The following is a 12222-nucleotide window of genomic DNA, read 5'->3' on the forward strand; positions in this document are numbered from 1 at the left end:
TAGAATAATAATTTTTGAAATTTTATAGCCATTATGAAACATAATTTATCTAATTCCTATAGTAAACATAACCTATAATTCATATGTCCTGGACGACAAATCACACAAAATTGGCGCGACACGGAACGTGCTATCGGTCCATTTCGTCGCCGTCCGATATGACTATCGAATAATTTAAACGTAGAAGGATTTCTAAATTGATCCATCTTCAGCCACCGTTTCGTGGCCCGAATTTCACCAGCTGATTAATACGTCCAGATTATCGCGAGGTTGATGTCGCGAAGAAACGCGAAGAGGCGATATCGACCAAACAGAGGGCAGCACTGTTGCTCCCGTCTGTACCAAATGAACATTTGTCATGAAAAAAAGCGTTTCCTTTTTCATTTTCCGTTGTCGACAATTCTCTGACAAAAATCTGAAGCTTATTCAAAGGATATGGATAAGAAGTGAAATATTCCAGGTATTTGTAAAAGTTATTTGAAAGAATTCATTATTAAAAAGATAGATGACAAAAGATTTAATTCCAATTTGATTGGCTAATAAACTTTCGCTATTGCATTTGCTGAACAATTTTATAATTTATTCATCTAAAGTGTTATCATTCGTCAAAACCACATGGATGTTTCTTTCAACAAGCTAGCATTTGTCGGGCACAGGTTAATTATTCTACGAGGCTTTTCAAAGTAGATCCCACGGAGACTTCTTATCAGAGAGTTCCCTAGATAACACGCAACACGGATGATTAAAGGGTCAAGTGGAGCAATTGTTGCTTTCAGTATGCTCAGTTCCCCGAGACTGTGTAATGGGCATAGTGAGCCGCACGCATACTGTTTCAAAGAGGCCTCGACCTCACCCGCATACTAAATGGCGATTTCAAGTTGATTCCGCGTTTCTCTATGCATGCTCGCTTTCTCGCCCTCCGCAGCCACCATCGTGTTATTCGCTAGTTCCGCGGTGCCCCATCCTCTCAAACTACTAGTTCCCAGTTTCGTGGACAGCTCTTACAACCGTGAAACAGGTAGTTGGCCCGTGTCACTTTATAGCCTAGCGGTGACCTGTGTGAAGGCGAGCATGTTTCGAAGCTTATCGCGTGAAAAGGTTTTTCGCCTGGATGCGAAATTCTTTTAAGAAGGGGATTAAATTGGTCGCCCGTATTTAGGAAAATTTGTAAAAAAATTATCAAGTAAATCGATATTTTTTAGTTGGAAGTATATACATTAATTTTTGTTTGTTAGTGTTAAAGTATTAATTATAATAGTATTATTTGGATGTTTTTACTATTAGAAAAATAATGAATCAACAATTGTGCTAAGTAATTATATGTGTAGTAATTATGTATAATAGTAATATGTAATTTGAGATACTTGGGCTTAATTAATTAGTAGGCACAATGACGAGAAAATACTTTTTATAGCTAGTATACACATAATTGATACGATTCTAATTGCAATGTTGAACATATAATCTCTTTATGCCCTACGATCTTAAATAACATAGTAATCAACGATTTTAAGAATTTCTTACTGATTATCAAAAATCACCTGATTTTTTTATGTATATGTGTACAAGTTTCAACGTGTTGTTCCTTCGTGTATAATATTTGCCTTAAACAAATAAGATATTGTCAGAAAAGTACTTTTGTTCGACAAAAAAATCGCGAGCAAAACGAATCGACTAGAGTCAAACACGGCCACCCCTTTCACGTGTTTAAAAGGAAAGATAGCTTCAGGTGAAAGAAATATCGAGGTATGTCGATAGAATGCCTGGAAGGAATCCACCGGGGGTGCAATTTAGCCATGCAGCGAACTGCACAGAAGAGTCGACAGGAAAATCCTTTTGAGAGAGGAGCCAAACCGTCGAGAAAGCTCGCCCTCATAATTGGTCGTGGTTGACAACTGGAAGCTTTTCGAGTCCTTTTCGGTGCGATGCTGGCGATTCGCGCCTAACAACGACGCGTTTAACGATCGACAGTGACGTTATCGCGACGATTCATTAACGAGCACGATGCAATCTCGCGAAACGGCGACCTTTGCCATCGAGTCTCACTTTTCCGTGCCGATCATCGCACCAAACTTCCTCCGAGAAGCCGCGTCATTTCATTTCACGACCACGTCTGTTTCCAGATAATGAGAATTTCTGAACTCGAAAGTGCAACCTCGACGATTGTGGTCTATTGGACTGGAATATGATGGAATATTTGATGGTAGAATGGAAATGATATCGAGAGATGTTCACTAGCGTGCACTGATAAACATTCATTTGATATTCAGAATTTATTAAAAAGGTTAGATGAGCAAGACGATTGATGGCTTTGAAAAGAGTCGACTGTCTTTTTTATCGAAATGTAACTTAAATCAAAAATCAATTGGAATCGAATAGAGAAATTTGGAAAATAATCGGTAAACTAAATAATTACTTATATGAATAATTACCGAGTTTATTACTGGCAAAAATATCTCGTATTACACGTTTCATCTCTCAAAACGCATAGGCTTTAATACCTAACGGATTTTACACCCACATTATATCGTTTCTGCCTAATGTATTTGTTCGTAATATACACAAGAAACGAGAACCATGAAATTGCTATTTCACAGCGTCGAACGTTAACTCGCTTAACAAGCAACGGCGATAATAGGATGGTTGTGATAATCTCATATATTTCCCACGCAAATTTCTCCAACTCAAGTAGTTGTATATATATAACGTGTTATATAAAACAATTCCGGATACCGGAAGGCGATGAAAATTATTTGACCGCTGAGTTCCTGCCAGTTATAGGGATAGTTGACGTCGCAATCCTGCAACGTGGTCTTTCATGAATAAATCTGCATGCGTCTGAAAATTCGCTCGAGCCCGTTGCTCTCGTCGCGCGACAACGTCGCGCGGTATGTAAATGTTATCCAAACACGCAGTTGTATTCCGACAGTCGGTATAAATTTAGATTTTCCCGCTGAAGGCTTCAGTTCTATCGATCCGGAATTCCAGTGCCGCTTTCTCCGCGCCTCGCCGTTCCTAGGGAATTATAACTGTACGTACATACGCGCACACGTAATATTTACCAGAGTTCGATTTATAAATAGTGGTATCGGTGAAAGAGAGAGAGAGAGAGAGAGAGAGAGAGAGAGAGAGAAAGAGAGAGAGAGTGTTATATACAGGTCCATAGGATCAGTGGGATTTTCTACGACATCGCGTAAACTATTTCCAAACTTCTCCTTTTAAGGTTACGCCAAGAATGCCTCTTTGAAGCACGCACGATGACATTCTCTCGGTCCATAGACGTTACTCGCTATGGATAAATCACAGTGAAGCTATAAGTTACGTTAATTTATAGATACTTTTATTGTTATTGTACTGTCGAATCTCTGCCCTCATATTTTAAGCAAATTTAGTATTAACTCCATTAGTTGTCATTCACCGTGAAATACAAGCAATAAAAACGATAAAACTGTATGTAATAAAACTGCGTAAATTTATAAATACTGTTATCGTATTTTCGAGTCTTTGACCTAGCTGCTCTGCTACTGACCGAATTAATAGTTCGTTTATCGACGGTTCGTAAGTGGTACGCCAGGAATGTCTCTTTGAAGCTAGCTCAATAACATTCTCTCTTTACCTAGCCACCACTCGCCGTAAAAAGACAACAATAAAACTTAGAAAGATAAAAAAGGCTTGAAAGATAAACAATTTGTCGATACACCTGGTAATATCGTGTTTTCGAATCTCTGGCTATTCTCTGGGCAATTTCGCCGATGACTGAATTAATTGTTCGTTAATCGACGATCCGCAAGTGGGTGAAAGCCCTCGACTTCGTGTATTACGCGTGTATCTAGTAACCGGCAATCAGCGTTTTTCGATCGATCGACTGTACCCGTGTAACCAACCCGCTGATCGGTTAATAAACGTCGATTGCCACTTAGCCGCGGCACGAGTGTATAGCACACAAGCCAGCCATCGTTCGAGTAGTATAGGCTCGCGCGAGTCAGACTCGAGAAGTGAAAGACCGCTGTGGAATGACGCATATGTATTACCATCCATAAATCACTGTATGCTTATTTGAATGTAATTTTTACTAAAATAAATCTAGCATTTGTCTATATTTAAAACGATACGAAGTGAAAATATTTTACAAATTACGCTATCATATATTACGCTATCGTATCTTCAAGTTTGATTAATCAACGGAGAAGTATATTATAATTATTATAATAATTAATTTACGACTTCAATATATGCATCTTCTACGTATCTTTTCGCTATTTGGCACAAATATTTTTACCAAATAAAGATACAAAAGACTTGAATGCATTTTTAAATTGGCAATACTAAAATGTCTTGTTATATTTGGAGAAATCACGCATTCGAGGGTTAAAGAAAGTGTGAACGAATTTTCTACAACGTAACAATTCCAACGTTCGTTCTTTCCTATTCTAAATATACCAAGCATCCCGGAACTTTTGCTCAATACTGTACACGCATACCATAGCGCCACGCTCCTACCTCGCCAGGAAACTCTCGAAACTTCGATGTCTTTGGTCTTTCGCTGGTCGATAATTATTTCTCAATTTCCTTCCGTTATATTTACCTTCGTTTTTCACGAGAACAGTCCTCATCATCCAGCGAAATTTCAATCGGACCAAAGAAGCAATCAGCCGACGAAAACTCGAGAGTTTCTGAAGAATGCGAATGGTAAACGCAGGGAGAGCCCCGAGGATACTCGGTTACCGGTGAATTATGCGAGGGGAAATCGGTCGCCAGTTATCTGCAGCTCGCAGTCGGCTAGATTTCCTCCAAACGCGCTAGTTTTCCATCTCGAGATGGCGCGGCTGGGGTCGTTTCTCGCCGAACGCTCCACGCCGTTCTCTCGCATTCTTTGCATAATTAACTTTCTCAAGGGCTCCTCAAAGGTGTCCTCGGTTGGCAACATGGCGTTTAGTTGACACGATAGGACGGTTAGTCGCGAGTCCTCCCGACAGTCAATTCCCGCGTGGCCGTTGACGAGAGCTGAGGAAACAAAGGGAGCGAAGCTAGTAGCCAGCTTTGCATAATGAATACCCGTTTCTCGGCTATCCTCTTCTTCTCTCCGATTCGTCTCGTGCTACGTAATTAGTCACGTGCCTCTCTCTCTCTCTCTCCTCGACCTCCAACGTCGCCTTCTAAATCTGCCGGAACTTTTTATCGAATCCACGCCAATCGAAGACGTTCGACGCTTTTCGTATTTGCGAGTTTGATTAATCGATGATAAACGGTTCGAGTTGAATGTTGTTCAAGCTGATTAGCATTTCGTAGAAATATGATCAGAAGGATATAAAAATACAAAACTACTGCTGTTTCTATATGAAAAATGGTGCTCTTGAAAGTCTTTTTTATGTCAGTGGAATTCTGTTTCAAACATTTTCTTGTTAATCATCAGGAGCGTCTTAAATAGTCAGATTTATAGGGATGTACAAGTCACGCGTCAATTACTATTAGAATTTTTGTTATGAAACAAGCAGAAATCATTCGTTGTTGATATTGGAGAAGATAGGAATCTTCCGTTTATTGTTGAAAGCATATGATCGTTTATAGAGGTGTAAGAGAGACGTAAACTGAAGTGAACACGAGGAATACGATCAGTGTTCTTGTACACGAAAAGTTTATAACTCTTTTGTTTAAATTCTTAATTCCTACTGGCACTTGGAGCTCGTCTTTGTGGAAAATTCACTGGCTGCTACTGTGAGAAACGACGACTTTACGGACTCGTTCATTCACGCTCCTTTCCATTAATTGTTTCGTTAATTCAGAGATCGCTGCTTAAAAAGACCACTCCGCCAGTGTGGAAACGGTATACTAGTCCTTATTTCGGGTGGGGAAACACTCGTAAACCGGAGGCAGGTACTCGAAACAGAGCGCAGTTAATGAAACGTGAAAAAGGATGCGTGCAATTTCTGCTTTGAACGCGACAATATCTCGAGTAAATGGTCTTCGCCGAGAGAATGGATTTTAATCGTAACAATTTTTTATGAACTTCAACTGTTCGAACTTTAAAGCTTTTTAACATCCAAGTTTTAAGTTGAAATTTCCAAACGTTCGAATTCACGTCTATTTGTAGCATTTTCAATTTTCAAATTCTTAGATGTTGAGATCGTTTAATTGACTAAATTGTCAGCAATCGGTAATTTTTTCATTTTTCATTTTTAATTTAAGAATGGTGTCCAATTCGAACGAGGGGACAACGCATTTCGCCGGCTATTCCCGCTTCGTTAATGATCAACAAGTTAATTTAACAGTCATGTTAACGACTACCAGATGCGATGTTGCGCCAATGAATTTTCTGTGCGGAAACTGTCTGAACTGTGTCATGTTATCTTGAAATTATGTTAACGTGTACCTTTATATGTATATAACAGGCGCACTCTGTATAATGTTTGTAACAGTATGGCACACGCTACACAGCTAAAATTCTATCTTACTCGGTATTCTAACTCACAACCATCGATCTCATTCCACCTCAAATGCAAAATCCTCGTACTAGCATGCGTTTCAATTAAGTTAGTCGTGACTGCTACTATAAAATATTTTCGGCTAGGTACCATTGCTACCAGTCAACCATAATAACTGCGATACCGCTAACGGTATTACGAGGAAGAAAGACAAAACATTCGAGATATATGTAAAATTCCATTGTACACGCGTTTAAGGGACTTGTTCTAACAAAAATGAGACAATTGACAATACATGGTACTTACAACCAGCAACAACAAGCTTTCTAAAAATAAAATTGTATGATTAAAAATAGAATCTAAGATTAAGGATTAAAAATCTTTTTCTCGCTTGAAAATTGGGATATAAAAAATTCGAAGGCCTCAGAAAGATTAATGTATCGAAACCATCGACACAATAATAAATCGTGAATGTTTTGTTTGTCTGTACTTGGCAAAGATTTATTTACAAATTCCCACGAAATCTTCAAAGATCGTCTCATTTTTATTTCACCCAAAATATCCCTCAAACTATACACCAACGTATTTTACATCCTGTGCACTAGTCTATGGTGCCAGATCCCATATAGAAGTTCCCACAACTACGATCAGTGATTGTCAGAGAAGTGAAGAGACACTAGACAGAATCATGCGTTGAAAACCTGACGAATTTTCGCCGCGTTACGACGAACCTCGAACGATCTCGAATCGACAACGTATATCTGAGGGGGGAAACGCACGATGGACTGCTGGAGCGATTTACCTCTTTTACCTGGGCTGACTTTGAACGGGGATCGGCGACCTGGACGGTCTCGTCGGGAGGCAGCCGCCAGGAGTTCCTCTCGATGTTGACGCTGGCGTTCATAGCGGCCTCCTCCTCCGCCTCCCGTGTCCTTCGTCGTTCTTAACAGCTTCGTCCTTGCACAAACACTTGCCCAAGGTCCCCAGGGTAACCCCCGGGCCACTCCTGGGGCCGAGGTCTTACACCAGCAATCCACAGTTCCTCACCTGAAACAAGGTGAACGAAATTGGTTCAATTTGAGCATCGAAGCGTTATAAATTGTTTGTCGAGTCACGTTAAAATTATATTAAATTATAGTTGATAAATTAAAGTGGAACTCAATTTATCTGAACTCTATTTATCGAAACGAAACTTTATTTAACGACTTAACTGAACGCGAGCTTCTATTATGTGAATAAAGTATAATTGATAACGCGAAGGATTTCTCAGCTCGTATTATATGAATTCCAATTATATAAACTGTTTTGTTCCCCGACAAGTTCAAGTAAATGGAGCTTTACCGTAGAAGTATTACGATGGATAGTATCACTTAAAATGGGGAATTTTTCTTCGTTAACTGGTCATGGAATAAGGAAAAGTTCTTTCATCAAAGATACATAATCTCCTTTTTCTTCGTTCTTAGTCTCATTTTGTAAGATTACTCTTGTAAACTCTATCAGTATTCGCTATTTGGTTTCAAAGCCATGATGAGGCCAACTTTATTCTCTCCCATCTTCGTCATTTATTTCGGCTTTCTTCTTCTTCTTTTCCTTTCATCTTAACTACGGGGTATCAAACAAGACTATATAAGTACCAGAAACGATAACAAGGCTACTGTTCTGCGTTTTGCCGCTCCTTAAACAAGACACACAGCCCGATAAAGTTTCATCCAGTTAGAGGGTAATCGAAGAAAGATTGGAGAACAGTTTCCGAAAGAATTCACGAAGGGCAAGTCGGAAGTGGATAGAAGAATAACAAGAAACTGAAACTGAAGATCGAATTGAGCCACGGCAATCGGTTAAGTTAAACACGAAGATAAATAACGAATCGAAACTTTATCGAAACACGGCCTCGTCGTTTGGATTCCATGATCGAGCGAATAGTGTGAATCGTTTTCAGGTCGATTAATATCGATTATTTGATTAGAGCTTCGGTCAGCGAGGAAAAAGGTTAAGGACGATTCTCATGAAATGTCATGGTAATTTGCATGAGACGCTTCATCGACATTCTTGTCTGCCACTTCGTTAGTCTTATCTGATTTTTATTCCCGCCGATGATCACGTAAATTATTTATAGCGTCGTTTTATAATTTTAATTTGGCGATAATTTTCGCTAATTATCAAGTCCCATTACGTCATCGAATTTAATCAATTTGAAAATGATAATAAATCCCTGGTTTTTAGAGTTGAGAACGTATGTAGGGTAATAAACGATATACATGTCCATTCATAAGTATTAGGCCACTAGCCTTAAACGTTAAAATAAATGATCCTATCACATACAGCGCTTGAATTTGTATTTAATATAAAGTTTCGATTTTTTTCCATTTATCAATTATCAATTATAGCATATTTCATAACTTTTCTCGCTCCATGATGTCAAGCAACATCAATATATGTCCTACAAGTTCGTGGAAAGCATGAATGGACACTTTGAATCATTGACGAGGGATAGGGACAAAGGATAATTACGAATTCTCCAGGGAATTAAACCTGAATAAAGGATTACACCGCTCGGCCTGTCCGCCATCCCCTATGAATAATTTAATTAAAGTCAAAATTTCCGGACGAGAACGCACACAGCCAGCCATTAGTTTATTTTCAATTTAAATTTCAAATCGCGATTAAGCCTGCGCGGCTATGTACAATAAATTCTAAATACACGCGAGCTGCTGCATCGTATGCTAAACTTAAGAAACGAATTACGAAACACTTAACACTTCTGTATCTCCACGTATACGAGTATTGTGAACTGTTTTATCAATATCAATATTAAACAGGAGCAGAAGCTTTAGTAAAAATGAATCAATTTCTTTCAGTTTCTATTCTTATTTTAATCTAATCTTCTTTATACACCTAAAGGAAAATACTCTTAAATTCTTTGTTAAATAATGTATCAATAATTAATGTTCTTGATAATCTATGCTCTGATAATCACGATTTTATTGCGCTATAACTCCATTTAAGTATCCAGATATTCATGAACGAGATAGTACACATACTTTTACATCTTTATCATATCTCCGTCATCATAATGCACTCACGAGAGTTTAATGTTTCATCATTTCCAAATCTTCCACGTTTAGACGTCCTTATCTACTCGTCGACCCTTCAGGAAGCTCCGGTGAATTTTCGAGATCCTTTACAGTTCAGACGAAGCACATCTCGCAACTAACCAAACGCAACATCGTGATCGGAACATCGCGCGAGTCCTTGAAAACTTAAATGCATCCTTCGCGGACGAACGTTCGTCGAGTACCTTAGTAGGTAGAGATTTTGAGGAAACTCTTCACGTTCTGGAAAATCTAGCTAGCTACAGATGAGCCTGAACTTATGGGACTCAGGAGACGTGGGACTAGGCCCGATACCTTCACACCAAAGAAGTATGTTTCAAGGGACTCGATAGTTGTTACTCGTATCGACATCTAGTAGGATTAGATGCTCCCCGAGGCGTTGAACTTTGGTCTCGAAGATGTTTCACTCGTGAGAACTCTGAATTGATGTAATAATAGCTTTACTCCAACAGCATTTAGTGATTTTAGAGTTTTAAAGATAAATATTGCTATCTGCTGCGTTGTAGTATTTATTTTCACTCGAAAAATGTACTTCTTTTCGACGTTGCAGGATATTCTTTATCCTTAAATGATAGAATTCGGTATTTTTATTTCGGTAGAAATCGAACGTTTTTCAAGTCCTAAACTTCAACGTGCTTGACATTTGAATTTCGACTCCTAAATTGCACAATTCGACATAGATAACCTTCGAACTGTAGAACTTGATATCCTTTGACATCTAAATTACAGCATTCCACCTAAACGGCCATTAATTTAGAGAACTCGATACGAACTCGAGAAATGACCTCCAAATTGGAGAACTCTATACCCTCGATCACCAAATTAGAGAATTCGATCCGAACGACGTTTGACTAACAAAAACCTCCGTTTTCCAAAGTATCGTAGAGACTGCATGTTTTGAAAAAAAAAATAAAACCAGACCATTATAAAGGGAAAGTTCCACTCTTCAAATTCATGGTAATCCAAGTCCCATCAAATATTCATTTAGCTCCATAGATACGAGCATGTATCAATTCGGTAAGAAGCAAAGACAAAGGACGGATGAGGGATAATGATTTCCCAATAATTTCTCTTGTTTTTTTATGCTAATATTTTTAAAAGAAGATTTTTCTAATAGTAAAATATTTATATAATTGAAATAATTATAATGGAATGACTGTATTTATATTGATCCTCCGCGAGTAGGTTTCTTACAGTCAGCACGTCACGTACAAAATTTATGAAATTCGAAACCGGATGATCGCTAGATCAACCGCGGAGATTAACATTCTCCGCAATATCGGGCGCTCATTCGGTAGACCGCCTGAACGCGTTCCGGAAGCGACTGTGAAACATAGATCGTGATAACGAACTAGCGATTCAGTTGGCGGGAATTTATGGGACGTAAAAGGAATGCAAAGAGCAGGAAATACGAACGGCACGAGAAACGCACGATACTTCCTTTCCGCCTCGGATTCATCGTCCTTCCAGTCTTGCGCTTCACTCGCAGCACGCCTCCACCATTTAAATTCTCGTGATTGCATTTATAAAACTGCGTCGCGGAACAGCGATTTAACTGCCGTTGCCTGCCGGCCATTAACCTGAAACTTTTATTCACGCTATTATAGACCAAGTGTCATTTTCGTCACCGTAGAGAATAGCGCATTTTACGTTTTTTGTATCACGCCATTTCCATCGTTTATCATGTGCTCGTGTCTTCCCTTGATACAAGCGGATGTCTTCGCGCTGTATTACTTACGATGCGTATAACGAAAGTGAAATATCCGAATCTCTTCTAAGTCAGAATGGTTACTTCGATTAAAGTAACTAAAAAAGTAAAAGTTGAGAAGACATTGATATGAAAGCTTAAATGGTTATTAACCATAATATATAATATAATAATATAAGAGTACTTGATTAAGAAAGGAAAGAGCAGTGAGAGTTCATAGTTTGGAAAATTAAGGCTAAGAGTTATAGTTTATCGAATACAGCAAGAGTTATGGTATAATCAGCTTGTTATTATCGTCCTAATATTATTAACCACAGTTATGTTTGATAACCCCTCTATTCAAGCTCTACCTTATCAAATATGTATTTCCTTTCGTTGTTATAACGTGAGTAAATGAACCAACTCATATAAAGAATGGTCCACGTGATCAACATTTGAAATTGTCTGGACTATGCAACGTAAGAGGACACCGCTTCATAACGTTGTCGCGTTTATTGTTTATCGTGGCCACGGTAAACGAAGGGCATTCTTTATGCAAGCGCTGGTTACCGGAAACCTTATAATTTGGTTGGCGCTTTTCTATCGTTCCGCGCATTGCTGTTTCGTAAAGAGAAATTGGATGAAAATACAGTACATGTACGACCGCATGCATCATTTCTGCTTGCCGCCCAGTTCGATGTGACACGATGTCGTAAAAGTACTATGTATCTGAACCAGTGGATTTCAATACGCCAATGTTTTACTGCAGAATCGCAAAATTACTGTTTCGACATGATACCATTCCGCATTCTACCTTCTATTGAACACGTTTCTATGGATCCAATATCCCGCTCTCTCATCACCTTCATTGACAATCTTCTTTAAATCGTTTTACCTCCTATTATCTTAGCGTTGAAATTTAAGTAAAGTATAACAGATATATGTAGAAGATATTTTAACAACAGATGACAAATTTATGATATTTTGTGAAAAAATGGTG

General features: G+C 38.6%; 1 protein-coding gene across 3 annotated transcripts in view; it reads right to left on the reverse strand.

Annotated features, from left to right (window-relative positions):
- LOC139996286 (A-type potassium channel modulatory protein DPP6) overlaps window positions 1–12222 on the reverse strand; it is a 119739-nt gene that overhangs the window by 27527 nt on the left and 79990 nt on the right. For 2 of the 3 annotated variants that reach the window (XM_072020563.1, XM_072020562.1), the window contains exon 2: window positions 7225–7469. In XM_072020563.1, the coding sequence (XP_071876664.1) occupies window positions 7225–7326 (102 nt within the window). In that variant the 5' untranslated portion in view covers window positions 7327–7469. The remainder of the gene's footprint in view (window positions 1–7224; window positions 7470–12222) is intronic. The other variant, XM_072020564.1, reaches the window with a different exon arrangement.

The sequence above is a fragment of the Bombus fervidus genome, chromosome 17 (genome assembly GCF_041682495.2).
Source record: "Bombus fervidus isolate BK054 chromosome 17, iyBomFerv1, whole genome shotgun sequence".
Taxonomy (NCBI): domain Eukaryota; kingdom Metazoa; phylum Arthropoda; class Insecta; order Hymenoptera; family Apidae; genus Bombus; species Bombus fervidus.